A 17240-nucleotide genomic window follows, 5' to 3' on the forward strand; every position below is an offset into this window, starting at 1 on the left:
GCTGACCTGCTTAGAGCGATGACGACGAGGACCCTGCACGAAATTGTTTCTCCCGATAAACTCCGCCACCCGTTCCATCTTCTTCAGCCCTATATACCCTTGCTTGCCTCTGGTTTTCGCAGCCATAATTCCTCTTCTACACGATACTTCATAATGGGTTGGTTTTGGGCAGACACCGCACCCGCTGCACCTGCAGCACGTGTTGCGCCGCATCCTATGCCTCGAGGCAGCATGGAGCCTCCAGTATGTTTTGTGCCACTCCACATGCGCATGCGCCTCTAACAACATCGCAGCCAGAATGTCCAATGCACAAGAAACCTACAGCGCCCGTAGTCGCCGAAAAGAAGACACCGCAAGGCGCCTGCCCCTACGTCCCGCCTGAAAATGCCTCTACCGGCGCATCAGAGCCACCACCAAAGACCGGCTTACTCGCTCGTCTAAACCCTCTCAATAACATGTTCGCCGAACTCTCAAATGAGCGAGCTGACACGCAATCCGTAAACCTCCCTCTCGAGCGCGAAACCTCTACGATTCCCAAAGGTGACGGTTCACTCTGGGAGTACCCCTCACCCCAGCAAATGTACAACGCCATGCTACGCAAAGGCTACACCGACACGGACATCACAGCCGTTGAGTCCATGGTTGGCGTACACAACTTTCTCAACGAGGGCGCCTGGGCGGAGATCATGGGCTGGGAGCGACGCTTCTCCCGCGGTCTAGCAGAAGGCTATGAGATTTGCAAAAAGGGCGAAGACGTCGCAAACTTTATGCTCGGCACACACGACGACCCCTTTGACACAACAACCTGGGACCAAAAGGATGTCCAACCCCCGAAACTCCTTCGTTTTACCGGTCGCCCTACGGAACCGACGCCGAAATCTCAAATACTGCAGTGGCTCGGTTACGTTATGCCGGAAAAGTTTGGCACGGCGCCCCCGTTTGATCGCCACGATTGGTTCGTCGAACGCTGCAACGAGAAAGGGTGCAAGGAAATTAGATACGTGATTGATTACTACGAGGGTGAGCCCGAACCTACGGGCGAGCCAGTCTTCTTCCTCGACGTTAGGCCGGCAGTTGATGGCCCAACAAGTGCGGCGGAGAGGTTGATCAGAACGGGCACAGATGTCTGGTGGAGGGCGTCCGGGGGTGTGGCGAGAGAGTTGAGGAAGTTGGAGGCAGCAAAGAAGCAGAAGGAAGAGGAGCTGGCTGCTAAGAGCAGGCAGTACAATTAGGATGACGGTATCGGCACGTGTATATGAAGCATTGCGCGGCGTTTGTTGGTTTGGGTTTCTGTATAATTGGTTTGTACGACATACGGACTTTGTTGATGATTTGGGTGGGGGTTCACTTTTGTGGTTCTGTCGTTACACTGGTACATTTCTCTACTCCAGATTTTCTACTGTAGTTTTCCTTCACAGTATTTATTGATGCGCAAACACGACATGAAGCCTTGCTACCTATGCACTCCAATAAACGTCCTCTCACCCCGATACATATGAATGCTTCGACTGAAATGATCCTCATCTTCTTCTTCCTCTTTAATCCAAACACCATCCACAAGTTTCGCTCTCACCATCTTCTCCTCACCTTCATCACCTTCTCCAGGCAACGTCCCCCCATCTCTCGTCTTCCCCTCCGCCATTCTGACCCCAACCGCCTCGATCACCGTATCGAAACCTTGTTCCACATCCTCCTCACCCCATGGCAGCGCCTCGACATCAATCTGCTTCTCCTTGCCCAGCAAGCACATGACAATGACCATGGCACCTGCTTTGGACATGACCTGGTTATGCTGTTTACACGCATCATCGTTACAGCACTCATTGCATCCCTCAAGACAATGACAGGACGTGAGTCGTTGACACGCTTGATTGAGCAATGTATCGATGAACTCAAATGCTTTGGTGCTGATGCCAGAACCGCTCGCCCCGCCTTTTGCATCGTAAAACGTCAACCGAGCAGGTCGCTTTCTTGTTGATTCCTTTTGCAAAAACTCCTTCTCGGGGACTTTGCATTCCGTGCGTACATCTCCTGGCATGCTGATGACGAAGTTTGGCATAAGGGACAACACGGCGTGTTCAGCGGCGTGGATGCCCGCTGCGATGTTCAGACGTCGCGACTTCAAGATATCCATTGCAGATTTCGGCACGTCAAGCCACATGCCCTTGCTAAACAAAATGATGGGTGGGTTGTCGACCTGAACGGCATCAAGAATACGGCGCTTCTTGTCAATCTTGAAGAAGCCATAGACGACTTGTTGAATCTTGATGGGGCCGTAGAAGGCTTTGCACCGGGAGCCGGGGATACGGCGGATGGCTTCTGTTTCAACGGGGTCAATGTCTGTATAATCACGTTGCTGCGTTGTCCAGTCTACTTTTACGTATTCGACCTTTGCAAGCATACGCTCTTGGGAGAATTCCTTAACGAGATAGGTGTTTCCTTGGTGTAAGAATATGCCGCCGTCGTAGAGAGTGAAGAAAGCGCGACTGGCTTCCAGTTCTTCGAGTACCGTGTTCTTGCCGTGTGTGATATCGATGATGGCGAAATGGTCCTCTTCGGTATCGCGAATTGCAACTGTACGAGATGGCTGAGGGAGGAAACGGGAATTCACGTGATAGAATCCCTCCTTGTCGCATCGCATGCGTTCTTTGGCGATTTTGGGAAGGAGAGGGCCAAAGTAGGTAGTGTCGGCTTCGACATTAATAGGCATCTCGAACGCAGCGCACTGCACGTGGCCTTCCAGAACAAGCATGTTCGTCAAGTCGACTTGGAGTGCGCAATTAGGTTTAGTGAAGATCTCATCTGGATTCGACATGTAGTACTGGTCAGTGGGGAAGCAGTCGCCGACCAGAACAGATAGCGAATCTCTGTTTCTCCTACCAGCACGACCACTCTGTTGACGGAGGTTGGCGATGGTGTAGGGAAAGCCGACTGTAATGACAGCATCCAAGGAGCCGATATCGACACCGAGTTCTAGAGCGCTGGTAGATACGATACCACAGAGCTTGCCGTCAAACATTTCTCGCTCAATTTCTCGTCTGTCCTGTGGCGTATACCCACCTCGATACGACATAACCCGAGGGATAACCTCCGGTCGCTCCAGGTTGGTCAGTTCGGTTTTAACAGCAGAAATCAGCGCTTCACATTGCTTGCGTATACGGCAGAATGCAATAGCTCTTATGCCTCTCAACATCAATTGACAGAACAGCTTTGCTGTCTCAGCCATGCAATCACCACGTCCAGAAGTAGGGTCGCCAGGATCTTTGAAAGGCGTGTTCCAACATAAGAACTCTTTACGTCCGGAAGGGGAACCGTCGAAGTCTGTCAACTTGACATTGTCAACACCAAAGATGGTTTTCATATGCTCTTCGGGGTTTGCGACTGTAGCTGAGCAGGAGATGAATTTGACGTGACGATTTCCGACAGCAGCGCATATCCTTCGTAGACGGCGCATGATAAACGCCATATGTGCCCCGAACAGTCCGTTGTAAACATGCAGCTCATCCACCACGACGAACCGTAGATTCTGAAGGTATGTCCGCCAGGCATCTTCTTGCGGCAAAATTGTGATGTGCAGCATATCGGGGTTTGTGAAAATAATACGTGCTTCGTCACGGATATAATTGCGTTCGCTCATGGGCGTGTCTCCATCGAACGTCTCGACTAAAACTTCTTCGAAGCCCGGCATGAATCGTAAAAGCTCCTTCATACTTTTCCTCTGATCCTGCGCCAGCGCTTTTGTTGGAAAGATGTACATAGCTCTTGTGTTTGGTTCTTGTTCTAGTTGGTGTAGAACAGGGATCTGGTAGATCAGTGATTTACCAGAGCTGGTCGAAGTTGACACTATTACGTTGTGCCCCTCGTAGAGATTGTTTATTGCCTCCGCTTGGTGGGCGTAAAGCTGAGTAATGTTTTTCGTGTTATACAGCGCGTTGACAAGATTCTGTGACATGGCGAAGTTCAAGTCGCCATAAACAGGTTCCTGGGGGTCGAAGACACGGTGACCATCCGGCACAATCTGACCAGTATACCACTCAAGTGTTTTGATCTCATTCAGGATGTCGGGAATAGGCTTCCGCTCGGCTGGTATGGAGGCTGGTAGCAGCGATCGATCTGGGCCGGGCGTGGAATGTCGGCTCTCTGTCGGCACAGGAACGAAAGCCTCTGAAACTTTCTTGATCTTCTCTACCGCATCAACACCTTCCTCGGCGCATTGGTTCAGGAATGCGTTGACTGCCGATGTGAACTTGAGATTCCTCTTCTCAATCAAATTCATCATCTGCTTCTGGCTGTACACGGGCATCTTGAGTTCCTCATTCCGCAGTTTCGTCGTGGCCTTCGTAGGCTCCCCAGTCTTCTTGTGTTGTACCTGGCGCTTCAAGTCGCCATCGATGAATTCAAACAGCAGCACCTCCTTATGCTCACCCTTGTCCGGTTCCGGCCCAAGTATCGCAAAGTTCGTCGTTGATCTCCCGTGAAGGTTGTCTTCTGCACCCATGACATTGATTAGGAGCATTGCTTCATCGACATAGGCAAAGTTGATGGCCTTCGGGACCAATGCCGTAATTTGCGCCACATCTTCAACCACTAGCTCTCGCTGTATGTTGGCTTCGACTGTGCTTCTTAGGTTTTCAAGTGTGGTCGCAAGGTGTTTGCGTGTGCATAGAAACGTGTAAACAAGATTCACGGCGCGATGCACCTGAGCCAGCTTTGTGAAATGCTCAGGCCACGGTATCGACGTTTCAACGAATGTGGATGAGTTGTTGCGCGCGAGAGATGGTCTGCCAGCACCGCTCTTCTTCGGCGCACGTCGTGGCTTCTTTCCTCCATCATGCGCCTTTGTGGGTACGCTCGTAGTCGTCGTCGTCTCAATGGGGTCAGGTTGGTTGGGGTCGATCAGCGAGCCGTCGGGTCCAACGATCCTGTGAGCCTCGCTCGGCCCCTCGCCCTCTGCAGCCGATGCTACTGGTTGTGTTTCCTCGTCCGCGCGGGTTTTCCGTTTTCGCTTTCGCACGGTCTGATCCGAGACGGTGGCGGCCTTCATTCGAGGCATCTTGGGGGCATTGTAGTTGTTCTGGACGCGACGTCGGCAGGGAGCTTTGTCTTCACAATCAATGACGCAATGGCGCGAGGAATGGCCAACCTCGCACCATGCGGAAACTCGGTCCAACTGTTCATTTACCTGTCAGAGATTATATAGGCACGTTCATGACTATGTATTTCTCTACGCAAGTGTTCTGTACGACTGCTTGCAAAAAGACGCGACTTTCGCGTTCCGAGGCTGCGCGTTGTCACGCTCTCACGTGCAGCGTAGTCCTGCCCCATCTTCATTTCAGGTCAAGCTCACCACAATGCACGGCAAACAATTTGAAGAAATATAAGCACGTTTTTATTCGAGAGTATGGAAAGAGTCCATGATGTATTAGCACACCTTTCCCAGGGTATATGGCAATGAACTCAGCATCCCGCCCATATTCCACCACCCAAGCAGCCACTTGTGAATGTACATAAAGGTATCGAACATGAAGCACTCCTCGCTAGAATGCATGATATCAGAAAAGACAGACCTGAACACAAAATCGACAGACAGTAAGCCATTATATCGTGAATGAAAGATGCCATCGCTCGCTAGAAAAAACATATCGTCTCATCGAACCCTGTGACGCCTGGGTATAGGATACAGATGGTCCCTTTCCATCTGCTATGCTCATAGGCCACCTGCGCCAGGTAGCAGCATCTCAATGCACTTGGTCAACAAATTGCTTGCCTCGTGCAGCAACTCCCACCGCGTCTTCTTGAACATGTCTCTCATAATGATCAACAGTCCCAGGCAAGCATTGCGGTTAGATGTCTTGCTCAGGTCCTCTGGCGATCTAACACCGCCCACACGGTTGAGGTAGAGTACCATGTCCCTGACTTTGTCGTCATAGCTTGGAAGTTGGTACGGCTCCTTGACTGGGCCATCAAGCGCGAATCCGTACGACCAAACAATTAACGTGGCAAAGTACAGCACCCATGGCCTATTGAGAAGGTAATCATCGCGCGCCGAGTAGGAGAAACCAGCACTAGATGGAGTGTTGGGATTCAAACTGTGGTCCCCTGCGACCATGACGTTGGAAAGAAACCGGAGCGCATAGAAAGTGGCGTCCCGGGCCCGGGCGGTGGGGGCCCACATCTCCTTCATGCGGCGCTGTGCGCCATTGTAGTCCTGCGGGGTTATCGACCTCCCAAGTAGTCTGGGAGCGCCTGCATAGATCTGACAATCGACGATATCGACGTGCATGGCCATATGCGCCAAGTGATGGAGGACAGTCCGAGATTCGAAAACGTTGTCGTCATCGACACCATGAGAGTATCCGTATGAGTTCGAAGCAGGGCGGTCCTCCGACCGGTTCAGTGAGCTGTCGAAATCTTGCTTCCAGAAGTCGAAAGCACGGGTTAGCGATCCTCGCCACTTGTCGCGTCCACCTAGTGCAGTCGTTACACCAAGCGAGCTGACTTGCAAATCCCGCTGGTTCATGTGCCATGAAACGCTCAGCAAACCTGCCATCAGTATTGTGCGCCCGAAGGAATTGGTCCGTACGGTCTGTCCATTCAGCGTCTTCTTAAGACCATCAAGGAAGGACATTGGTTTGATGCCGTTGGAAGTCAGGGATTGTTCAACCCGACCCACTTCGGAACTACTCGTTGCAGACCAGAGGGCTTCGTCGCATGGCAGTGGAAGACGCATCTCGTGAGCAACCATGACAGCGCTGTGGCCAAACATAGTAGCGTGGATGCTGTCCATAACAAAAGCCGCGAATGCCGCCCTCCTAGTAGCCTCATTCGTGATCCAATGGTTCCACCATTCGTCAGGCGTGTTTGCTCCGCCAATGCCATTACTCTTTCCATCTTTGACGCTAGGAGGCGAGTCCATGGCTGACCGTCCGATCAACGAGCTTCCACGCCTCATAAGCGTTAGTGTTGTGGCATGATGGATGTGTGCTCGTTCATGCAACGGGCGTGTAGAGTACATCTTCTCGAATACTTCGAGAAGGAGCAGACCCTGGAAGATCCACAACTTGGCAGGTGGGCGGAAGTCAGCGTCCATGAAAAGTTCCCAACGCAAGTGCCACGCCAAGAAATTGGCCAGCTGGGCGCAAGCCTGTGTCGTCTCTTGACCATAGTTCTTTTCTAAACAAGAGGCTCCGAGGCACATGATGGCGAGTAATAAGAGCTCAGGACAAGTGCTTGCGTTGAAGGTTGGCTTGTGGAGGATTGGCAGCTGCGGGTGGAAGTGAACCCAGTATGAGCTAATGTATGTTTGCATCATGTGAAGACTCAGCACATGGCGGCTGTCGTCTTTATCGCCCTCCATGATATCCTCCTTCTGCTTCTTGACTGGTGCATGGTCTGTTTCGTTAAAGCGCAGGTGAATAAGGTCAAGGAGGTCTTTCCGCTTGTCTTCAGACAGGGCAGATTCTGGAAGCGTGGTATCTAGTATGCTGTGAACAGCCATTGGATGTGCAGGTGGTGCAGGGTTGTTCAGGTAGCCCGCGACTGAGGGGTCATAGTTAAAATACGGGGCTTGAAGTCCAATTTGGGATGACGCACCAGCTACGGGGTTTATTCCGCCCGGATAATCCATGGGCGATGCGCCTCCTGGGTTGAACTGATTGTCATTGAAGAGCCAGGCAGCGAAGTCGTCTGCCATGGCGAATGGTGAGCGACTGTACCCAGCGCCACCAAACATTGGTATGGCATAGGCAGGGTTCTGCTCCATTATGGCGTCAGAGACGTTCTGCATTCTGTTGTCTATCTGGCCAGTGGACTCGACACCGTTCATGGGCGTCTGACCAGAAGTGCCATTGTAGAACTGGTTCTCTTGTTCTCGAGAAACTGGGGTGCCGGCTGATTGTGGATACTCTGGTGGGGGTAAGGAGGAGAAGGGAGGGAAGTTTTGTTGTGATTGATACGCACTTGCGCTGTTTTGATAGCCAGTCGAGGAAGCGGAGGGAGTATACTGGGATGGTGTAACGGCAGAGTTGAAAGGTGAGCTCGAGCCATACGAGCTTATGTTTGAAGTCTGCGCGCGTAGATCGGGCCGGGTGAAGTTCCCATTACCCACATGTGGGGAGTTGTGGAGAGACGTGCGACGTCCACTATAGTTGCCCAAAGCGGCCGGACGTGGTGGGGGTGCAAAGTTCCCGGTGGCCTGGGGCTGCATATCGTAGGGCTTAGCCTCTGAGCCACTACGGTAGGTATCGTCGCTCCCTGTTCTTTGTAGCGAGTCTTGTCTGCTGAGAGTGGTGGTGGAGCCGGGAGAGTGGAAGTTTGGCGGCGACATTTGGTTGCCAGGGCCAGCGTTGGAGGCACCCGAGGGCGGAGAATGCATGCCGTGCGGGCCTTGGGTCTTGATGCCGTGTGGTTTTGAAGGCGGTGCATTCTTGCCACCCAGTGCAGCTGTTACAATAGGATTCAGGTTGTGCATGTTGAAGGTATCCTTGCGCAGCAGTTGCGAGCCTCGTGCCGTGTGTCTCTCCTTGTGGCGCGCGCATAGGTCTTGCCGAACAAAGGATCGGTGGCAATCGGGAAAGTCGCAGTGGTAGATTTGCTTGGGATTGTCTATGCAATGTCAGCCTCGCCCTACCAGCTCTGTCGAGGCATGTTGAAAGTGCTGCACTCACGGTTCAACTGGTGGCGGTACAGATGCTCTGCGCGGGAGTAGCTCTTTCCACAGCCCTCGTGCGGGCACTCGAACTTCTTGTCGAGGCCCTTTCTGCTGCGCCTTCGCTTCCTCGAGGAGCCATGGCCGTCGCCCTCAGCATCGCCAGTGTCGCCGTCTTCGTCTCTGTCGCGTCGACGGCCACGGGCGTCGCCACTATCTGGCGATGCGGGGGTTGGAGGCTCGTTTGCAGTGCCTGCAGTCGTGTCCATCTTGTCTCGGAACTGCGTCTGGATCTTGCCTAAATCCGACGCGTGCGCAGCATGCATAGACAGGACTTGCGCCGTCATTGCCAGTGGGAGACGGAATGCAAATGTCGTGTGTCGCGACCTTGTCTCGGTGCGCGTCTCTGGGGTCGAAGGTCGGGGTTGTGTAAATGGTGTTGATGTTAGTCTAGAGGCGCTCGGCGATGGGCGTGCATGCTGCTTTGGGAATCACACGGCAGGCGAGATGCTGGGGCGGGCAAAAAAGGGACGGCGTGGGTTGCCCAGATGCAAATCGGCGGGATCCTGGGCGATGACTTGCAGGTCGACGTCGGAGAGCCTCTGAGCCTCTTAAAGTGGAGGCGCGTGTGTCGTGTGGTGTAGTGTCGTGGAGAGAACCCTGGCCTGGGGACGTGGGGAAGAACGACCGTCGTGGGAGCAAGCAAGACGGGCGCGGGCACCCTGGTGGGAATGCAATGGAGTGGACAAGGCCGGTGCCGACTTGTGACTTGTGACTTGTGACTTGTGACGAACGACAAACCACCAGCGATCGGGACTTGTAGTCGTGAGCCGAGAGACGCTTACGCTGGCCTACGCCTGATGTCCGCAGTAGCCGCGATAAGAACCAAGATGCCGTGGCAGTGGATAATGTCGTCTGCACTGTGCTCCAGCCTTCCTGGCAGGCAGTGAGGGGTAGGCAGCCAACTTTGGAATCTTCCGACGAAACCCAGGCTCAGCCGTCAGCAATTAACTTTCATCCACGGCGGCTGTGATATAATGCTCGCGCCCGCCTGCAGCCCAGCCTGAGCATCAGAGTGTGGAGAAGCGACAGCCCTCGGTGGCGTGGGATGGGCGACCGCGGGCGCGTGGGGGCTGCTCAAGCACATTTAGCTGATGTGCCCTTCTCCATGGCCGTCACCACTTCTCGTAAACCCGCCTTCTCTTTGGCTGGACTATCGAACCGTCGATATCAGCATGTGCCTGTTCATGCACCCTATGCACGGAGCTGCACGAGATTCTGCACCAAGCAGCTTTGGACACTTTTTCATTCCAGACCTTGTCCGAAAAGTCATCCTTCCGACATCTGATACTGCTCATTCCTTCCGTACCCGTAGACCATGAGTCACGGTCCTCACTCACTCACTCTACCATCGCTCAGCCCAACCACTCCTTCACCATGGCCCAACAAACAACTAATTTCCACACCTCATCACACGCGCGCCACACACGGCCCTTGTCCCATTCGCCAGCATTTACCCAAGTGCTAGCGTAAACTCGGCCCGTCGGCCTCCAATTGATACTTGCATGCTGGGCGCCCTACCCCAGGATCTTCTTGCCGCGCAGCGCGACAAGAGGCGCATCTACGGACGGGACCCGCCAATGAGGAGCGGGCCGGGAGTCACCCTATGCTTTTGCGGCAATCGGAGCTCGGCGAGCAGCTCGTCCAACGCCTGCCCAAATTTGATGTTTGTCAATTTATACATCACTCTACTTGCGTATGATCAAGACAGCAAATGGTTGTTTGAGCCTCATCAGCCCTACCTATCCTTAGGGACGTTGCAGGACAGGTCATGCTGTACAACACGACAACGTGGATGAGTGAGGCCTGCCTTCTGCGAAAGCCGCCCCCAACCACCGACTGGACCAAGGCTCTGTACAGATAAAATTTCCCTTCCTTGCCACTGAGGTGCCAGCCACCACGGAGAATATACAGCATAGCATCGCATTGCTTTTGTTCCTCCTCCACGTTTCAAGGCAACAGTATCTTTCCACTTTCGATCAGTACCAGCATTGACCCTGTCTATACAAGTCTCATGGGCAGAGATAAGGCGCCCCGCGGGAACTATAGACGCCGCTACTTGAGCTACTGTCCTGGTTGGTCTTTAAGATATAGTCTTGAGGGAACCACTGTGCATCTCTTTGTTAATGATGCACCGCCATTACGCATCGTTTGGTCCCAACTATCATCAAGCACCGATGTGACGTATCATGAAGTAATGCGGCGCCTCTTACGAAGGAGCCCGTGTTCCGGAAGTCATCTCCGGTTCTAGAAAAGTTACCCTGAAGGTATATACTTGCAATATTCTGCAAGTATTACATCAGTAGTGACAGCGAATACCTGGGATCCCTCTTTTTGCGCGAGGATACGATTCAGAAGAAACAAATTTCTTCGTACATGTCATGTCGTGTGAAATTACTATGTGTAGACTGATGTCAAGAATAACATCAGTCTTTTGCCTTGCCAAGTCATTATCCCCTCCATCTCCCCCTACGCTAAAAATACAGTAGGCTGCCTCCTCGTTAATCAAGATCAGAGATAAGCTAATCCTCAGCCTTCGGTTCACCCTCTTCGGATGGCTTGGCAGCAGAGTCAGGCTTCTTCACCTGCTCCGAATCTGCAGTGTCAGGCTTGCTGTCATCCTTGTCGGCTTCAGCATCGTCCTGCGATGATTCCTTTTCGGTATCTTGGGCGTCCTTACTGCTGACCTCGGCTGTCTCGGTAGATGCTGGCTCTGCCGCGACATCTGTATCTTGTTTTTCTTCTTTTTCGGGCGAAGTACCCGCTACTTCCTCCTCGCTTGCGCCTTGCTTTGCTGCTTCATCTGTGGCGTCTTTGGCTTCTGGTGGACTTATCTCCGGGACTGACTCAGCCTCATCTTCATCCTCGTCTTCGTCTTCGTCGTCGTCGTCGTCTTCTTCTTCGTTGTCTTCGATGGCTGTGATATCTCCATCGCTGTCGCCATCTTCGTGTTCCTCTTCTCCTTGTGGTGATTCGAAGATTTGAGTAACAGGCCGTGATTGTAAGCTTGGACGTTCCTCTTCTTCCTCGTTCTCTTCCACAACTGTTTGCACGATAGTAGCTCCCACTGATGGCGAATGCCTGTGTCGTTTGGTTGTACCGGCTGTTGATAGCGTATGATCTGACATGCCCTCTGCCAGCGTGTTGACTGAAATCTGTGATGATGAATCGGAGGGCTCTCGCTTCATGATCAGAGGTGGCGCTGATGGCTTTGCCTCTGTTGATGGTTCAATGCCCTCTGCCTCTGGAGGGATGGTGTAGTTGTCTTCGGGTACCAGACCATATACATCGCAGACTGTCTTGTAGAAGATGTATAGCCCTGTCCGTCCCTCGACCTTCCAAAAGACCTCTCGGTGCGAGTACCATGCGTGCGCAAATATCCTATATACGCGTCTGAAGATGTTGGTCAACTGGCGCATTTGCGAATGCTGCGTCGACTGGTCGGTGCCTAGCGCGAGCCTCGAGGGAAAGTGTTTCGGCGAGGTGAGGGTATTGGCGGCCCAGTCGAGGGTGTGGCAGCAGTAGTCGATTGCGCAACACGATTTGGGAGGGTCGTGTACCGCGCACAGGTACTGCCACTCGGAAGCGCGCATTTCTGGACAGGTCAAGGAAGAACAAGGTGGGTCGTCTGCGAAGAGGGCGGTGATGATGGAGTTGACTTTCTGTATGAGGAAGCGGCAGAGCTCATATAGCCACAGAGTCCTGTCTACATTGGCTGGCGATTGTGCAATCTTGAGTGCCATGCTTCTGTCCACCGGCACGGTGCCGTTGGAGCCAGCAGGATGCGTCAGGGAATTGTGGAGGGCTTTGAGGTGTTCGGTAAGTTGGAAGGCCGAGTCAATCTGCGCATCTTGTCAATCAGGCACCGTCTGTGGTGTAGTCTGCCTCAGCGCACCTCTGATAAGTCTACGAGCGGAGGTCCCTCGGCCATGTCCTCTGCCTTGGTCCCTGGCCGTATTCTCCGCTCCGCAGCATGGTCGAGGTTACTGAACAGCTTCTGCTGCTCTGGCGACGCTGATACCGGTGAAAGCTGGTCTTCTGGAATGGGTGGTGGGCTGGGAAGACGGGGCGAAGCAGGCGACGTCATTTCGGCGCGAGATTGAGCAGCGGAAAGGGCGATTGCTAAGGCTGTAGACGTCGGTGATCACTTAGGCGGGGTGTTGTGCGTTGTTGACATCGGACATCTGGAGCTTGCCCAGGCGGATGCAGGGCAGTCGCAGGGGTCCTTCCAGCTAGTCGTTACGCGACCACGCTAACTTCATCGCGGGCTCAGTGGACCATTTTCTACATGACTCTGCCCACCTCACGACGTCATCTGCCAGCCATGGACGGAAACGTATCAGACGACGAAGTACCCAGTCTCGTTCAGCCAGAGACTAACACCAAGGTCATCCAGGATCAGGATGAAGATGTTCCCACCCTTGTGGCTAGCTCAGACGATGCACCCCAGAGCAAAGTGCCCATCACCATCGTCACAGGATATCTTGGCGCGGGAAAGACGACCTTGCTGAACTACATTTTGACTGAGCAGCATGGCAAGAAGATTGCCGTCATTCTGAATGAGTTTGGTGACTGTATGCTCCCTTGCGTTTCAGGCAAGACACCAACCTAACGCGCCTTAGCAATTGATATTGAGAAGCAGCTCACTGTTTCCGATGCAAACTCCACATCTGCCCAACCAGCGCCTTTTGTACCGCTAGCGAACGGCTGTATATGCTGTTCCGTCAAGGACATTGGCGTAGCAGCCATCGAGAATCTAATGGAGCAATCCGGCCTATTCGACTACATCCTCCTCGAAACGACTGGCCTAGCAGACCCTGGAAACATCGCACCCATGTTCTGGCTCGACGATGGCTTAGGGAGCAGCATCTTCCTAGACGGTATCGTCACACTTGTTGATGCAAAGAATGTCTTGAAGAGCTTAGATGAAGGACTAGGCGATGAAGAGAAGATTGAAGAGAGAAAGAAGGAAGCTCATGACGAACACGGCCCGCTATTGACAACAGCACACTTGCAGATTAGTCACGCAGATGTGATCATCATCAACAAGACCGACTTAGTCTCCGAGCAAGAACTACAACAAGTAACTGAGCGCATCCGGTCTATTAACGGCCTCGCTCGCATCAAGACAACAACTAAAAGCCAGGTTCCCCAGCTAGAAGGGTTGGTACTAGACCTTCACGCCTACGACGAAGTCACGGATGCAGACTTGAAGTTCGCAAGCAAGGGACACAGTCACCTCGATCCAACAATCACCACTTCTACTATCTCTTTTCCTGCCCTGGCACGCGACCAAGTCGACAAGTTCGATTTGTTCCTCCGCACTATTTTATGGGAGGAGACACTACCTACTGAAGCTGACCATAAGCCCTTTGAGATACACCGCTTGAAGGGTCGTGTTCTAGTCAAGGACGGCAAGATACTTCTTACGCAGGGTGTAAGGGCTATTTACGACACGAACGAACTAGACGCCAAACCGGATGACGGGAGTCAGGAGTCAAAACTAGTGCTGATTGGGAGAGCTGTGGATCAAGAGGCCTTTAGACGGAGTTTGATGGCTACGTTGGGTGACTTTCATTAGAGTTCCATGATCCGATCAAGCATGTCAGGTCGTAAAGTAGCGAGCTCACCAACGTTGCCTATGGGGATGTACAATATTGTAAAAGCCATGTGACCAAAGACATAGAATTTTATGAACCGACACTAGTTCTCTGTTCTTCCAGCTAAGCTAGCTTCAAGCTCCTTCGAATAACGAACGACTCGCCTCAACTCAATAGTCTCCATCACCTACACAATACCTTTCTCGTTCCCAACAACAGCGTTTTCATTCCCAGAAGAGGCATCACCCGACAGTGCCGCAAGACCAATCTCATGGTTGATCTCAGCCATTCTCTCCTGGTCCTTGAGCGCAGTGCCCTCACTACCAAAGATGGTATCCATCTCTTCGAGAGTCAATCTCTTCGTCTCAGGAACGAAGAACCAGATAAACGCTGCACCAATTGTGGTAACCATTCCAAAGAGAATGTATGTTCCGTATGTGATATTCTCGAGTAATTCCGGGGTAATCTGTCCAATGATAAAGTTGTTCATCCAGTTGGACGATCCACCAAGCGCAGTGCCGTATGGTCGTGTGGACAGAGGCCAGATTTCTGCCACGATCGTTAGATTAGAGAGCATCAAAGTGTAGACGAATGGACTTACCAGCGATCAAGATCCAAGCACAAGGTCCCCAAGAATATCCAAAGTGGATAACGAAAAGCCACACCATCACTACTGCCGCCCATCCAGCCGCACGATGGTTTGCAAAGTTGTCAATGTTCTTGGCGAGGATAACGGCGATAACGAAGTGCGAAAAAGCCATGCCAAGGGCACCGACGGCTAATACGGGTTTACGGCCCAGTTTGTCAATGTACAAAACAGCTGGAATGGTGGCGATGAACATGACTATTCCAACAACTCCGGTAGCAAGGAGTGACGTGGTGGTACCAGTCAAACCGATCTGCTCGAAAATTTGCGGCGCATAGTAGAGAACCTGATCAATCGAGAGTCAGTGTATATCCTAGAAACTGTCAAAGTAAGTATTGAAATCATACGTACCGCATTGATACCGGTCCACTGTTGGAAGAACATGGTGACAGTAGCAACGATGACCCTCTTGAACATAGCCTTAGTCTTGAAAAGGGAGGCAATGGCAACAAACTGAAGTTTGAAGATATTCCATGCAGTCTGCTCTCGAAGATGGGGAAAGGCCTCAGCAACACTACGCTTCTCGAACATGGACTGAGCCTTGATTTCAAGGAATTCCAGCTCGATAAGCTCATGGTCGACAGGGAGGTTGCGAAGGGATGCAAGGTTGTTCCTAGCTTCCTCTTCGCGGTCATGGTGCATCAGCCAACGTGGGGAGAAAGGCATCCAGATCATGCCGATGATGAGAACAAAAGCCGGCACGAGCTGGAGGCAGATAGGTACCAGCCACGCCGCGTTGGACTGAGTCTCCAATGTAGTGCCCCCGATGTAATTGGTTCCGTAGTTGATCCAGAAGCTGATCATGATGCCGAATGTGATGGCAAGTTGTTGTAGTGCTACAAGAGCACCGCGAACCTCACTGAAGACAGTCAGCATGTTGCTCCATTGCATTAAAGCCGGGGTTTTCAATGGCACTTACGGAGGTGCACATTCGCTGTTGTACATGGGAACGATAACAGAGAGACCACCAACTCCGATACCGCTACAAATGGTTAGCAGGAATTTGGCTGGTTTTGGGTTAGGCATTACTAACGTGATGAAGCGGCCAGCTAGAATCTCCTCATGTCCACCGGAAATTGCAGTGATCTGCACCACAACGCCGATGATGAAGATTGCTGTAGCGATCAAGATACCATACTTTCGAGAAAATGCCTCAGCAACGAAACCGGACATGACGGCTCCAAACCAAGCACCGAGTTCGAGGATAGCGGTCAGCCATCCCTTTTGTGTTGCATTATCAACATAGCCGTCAGTTTCTGTTCACTGTCAGCGCAAGTTGAGGATAGAATTCGGGAGTACATACGTGCTCCAAAAGATGGCATAGCCAAGATTCCGCTGAACATGCCCTGATTGTAACCATACAACACTCCTCCAAGACAGGCGAACAAGGCGATGAGAAACACCTTTCCATTCTTTACCAGAGCCCTAGGACCACTTGCACCCATTAGGGCTTGACGTCTCTGAAGCGCGGCATCGAAGCCTGTCGCACCGCCGCCTCCTCCAGCCATGATGATATCTGATAATCGATATGAAACGCCTCGGAAGGTTGACAAAAGCTTCAAGTCGAAGTCGTATGAACTATGTCCCAGGCCACTAGAAAGCTTACATTTCTTCGCTGGAGACCCCAGGCTTATGTATGGGGTGCAGGAGCCCGCACCACCATCTGCACAATCATCCAGGACCCCAGTGACAAGAACGCAACAGTGTGGGGAAACAGGCGTCCACACTCTTTCCAGAGCATCGGTAATAAGTCCTCTTTAACCCCTTAAGCATACCAAGAGGAAACGGTCTCTGGGCAACATGTAGAACACGGCTTGAGGAATGCCAAGCCAAGGCCTCAAGTACACTAATTGGACACGGAAGAGAACGTAAGCCTCCACCATCCTTGGCAATTATGTGCCGCTCCTGATGTATTCGCCGCTGATGTCGTCCTATTGCTGTGGGCCGGGTGCCAAGGTCCATCCGAGGAGGATTTAGGCTAAATCGTTGGCAAGACGAGATGCGTGATCGGTCATGAGTGACTTCGTAGGAGCGGAACGCCGACATCATGATGCTCCGAGAGATCCTCCTACGGTTGAAACGGCAGCTCCAGTAGCTTAGTCGCGACATAAGAGGCACAAACCAGCAGTCTTGAACATATGACTGCACATCATCCGTTGGCAAATATGGAATCTAAGAACAGACTGGGTGGCTGAAGGATGAGCGCTGACGCAAGCAGAGGCATGGCGCTCAAATGGTTGTGATCCACCAATACAGTTACTGGTTTCATCGAGAAGGAACACAGTAT

General features: G+C 52.3%; 6 protein-coding genes across 6 annotated transcripts; 2 read left to right on the top strand and 4 right to left on the bottom strand.

Moving 5' to 3' along the window:
* Positions 1–60: 60 nt before the first annotated feature.
* CC77DRAFT_1017667 (hypothetical protein) lies at positions 61–1587 on the top strand. Its single transcript, XM_018524452.1, has 2 exons — positions 61–243; positions 294–1587. Exons 1-2 carry the CDS (start codon positions 154–156, stop codon positions 1230–1232), a joined length of 1029 nt encoding a protein of 342 aa, XP_018389475.1. The 5' UTR covers positions 61–153; the 3' UTR covers positions 1233–1587.
* On the bottom strand, positions 1343–5272 carry CC77DRAFT_645926 (P-loop containing nucleoside triphosphate hydrolase protein). The gene has a single exon (XM_018532603.1). It carries the CDS (start codon positions 5051–5053, stop codon positions 1454–1456), a length of 3600 nt encoding a protein of 1199 aa, XP_018389476.1. The 5' UTR covers positions 5054–5272; the 3' UTR covers positions 1343–1453.
* Positions 5273–5707: 435 nt separating this feature from the next.
* CC77DRAFT_1006251 (hypothetical protein) lies at positions 5708–8916 on the bottom strand (the record flags this gene model as incomplete). The annotated part of the gene is made up of 2 exons (XM_018523404.1): positions 5708–8604; positions 8667–8916. The coding sequence occupies 2 exons, from the start codon at positions 8914–8916 to the stop codon at positions 5708–5710; spliced, it is 3147 nt and encodes a 1048-aa protein (XP_018389477.1).
* A 2100-nt stretch (positions 8917–11016) lies between these two features.
* CC77DRAFT_983191 (Mob1/phocein) lies at positions 11017–12897 on the bottom strand. The gene is made up of 2 exons (XM_018536134.1): positions 12603–12897; positions 11017–12549 (listed from the first exon to the last, which is right to left on the bottom strand). The coding sequence occupies exons 1-2, from the start codon at positions 12792–12794 to the stop codon at positions 11230–11232; spliced, it is 1512 nt and encodes a 503-aa protein (XP_018389478.1). The 5' UTR covers positions 12795–12897; the 3' UTR covers positions 11017–11229.
* Positions 12898–13003: 106 nt separating this feature from the next.
* Positions 13004–14468, top strand: CC77DRAFT_1038467 (COBW domain-containing protein 1). Its single transcript, XM_018527114.1, has 2 exons — positions 13004–13281; positions 13330–14468. Exons 1-2 carry the CDS (start codon positions 13032–13034, stop codon positions 14286–14288), a joined length of 1209 nt encoding a protein of 402 aa, XP_018389479.1. The 5' UTR covers positions 13004–13031; the 3' UTR covers positions 14289–14468.
* CC77DRAFT_646012 (quinate permease) lies at positions 14392–16542 on the bottom strand. The gene is made up of 6 exons (XM_018532604.1): positions 16257–16542; positions 15987–16209; positions 15873–15935; positions 15305–15812; positions 14909–15239; positions 14392–14856 (listed from the first exon to the last, which is right to left on the bottom strand). Exons 1-6 carry the CDS (start codon positions 16459–16461, stop codon positions 14495–14497), a joined length of 1692 nt encoding a protein of 563 aa, XP_018389480.1. The 5' UTR covers positions 16462–16542; the 3' UTR covers positions 14392–14494.
* Positions 16543–17240: the final 698 nt, after the last annotated feature.

The sequence above is a fragment of the Alternaria alternata genome (genome assembly GCF_001642055.1).
Source record: "Alternaria alternata strain SRC1lrK2f unplaced genomic scaffold CC77scaffold_4, whole genome shotgun sequence".
In the NCBI taxonomy this organism is placed as follows: domain Eukaryota; kingdom Fungi; phylum Ascomycota; class Dothideomycetes; order Pleosporales; family Pleosporaceae; genus Alternaria; species Alternaria alternata.

Bases quoted from the DNA above. Each gene is read 5' to 3' on its own strand.
- CC77DRAFT_1017667 (XM_018524452.1), top strand. From the start codon at position 154: ATGGGTTGGTTTTGGGCAGACACCGCACCCGCTGCACCTGCAGCACGT. The intron at 244-293 runs GTATGTTTTGTG...ACAACATCGCAG, and splicing joins GAGGCAGCATGGAGCCTCCA to CCAGAATGTCCAATGCACAA.
- CC77DRAFT_645926 (XM_018532603.1), bottom strand. From the start codon at position 5,053: ATGCCTCGAATGAAGGCCGCCACCGTCTCGGATCAGACCGTGCGAAAG.
- CC77DRAFT_983191 (XM_018536134.1), bottom strand. From the start codon at position 12,794: ATGACGTCGCCTGCTTCGCCCCGTCTTCCCAGCCCACCACCCATTCCA. The intron at 12,550-12,602 runs GTGCGCTGAGGC...CAAGATGCGCAG, and splicing joins CGCTCGTAGACTTATCAGAG to ATTGACTCGGCCTTCCAACT.
- CC77DRAFT_1038467 (XM_018527114.1), top strand. From the start codon at position 13,032: ATGGACGGAAACGTATCAGACGACGAAGTACCCAGTCTCGTTCAGCCA. The intron at 13,282-13,329 runs GTATGCTCCCTT...AACGCGCCTTAG, and splicing joins TCTGAATGAGTTTGGTGACT to CAATTGATATTGAGAAGCAG.
- CC77DRAFT_646012 (XM_018532604.1), bottom strand. From the start codon at position 16,461: ATGGCTGGAGGAGGCGGCGGTGCGACAGGCTTCGATGCCGCGCTTCAG. The intron at 15,936-15,986 runs GTTAGTAATGCC...AACCATTTGTAG, and splicing joins CTAGCTGGCCGCTTCATCAC to CGGTATCGGAGTTGGTGGTC. The intron at 14,857-14,908 runs GTAAGTCCATTC...CGATCGTGGCAG, and splicing joins TGCTTGGATCTTGATCGCTG to AAATCTGGCCTCTGTCCACA.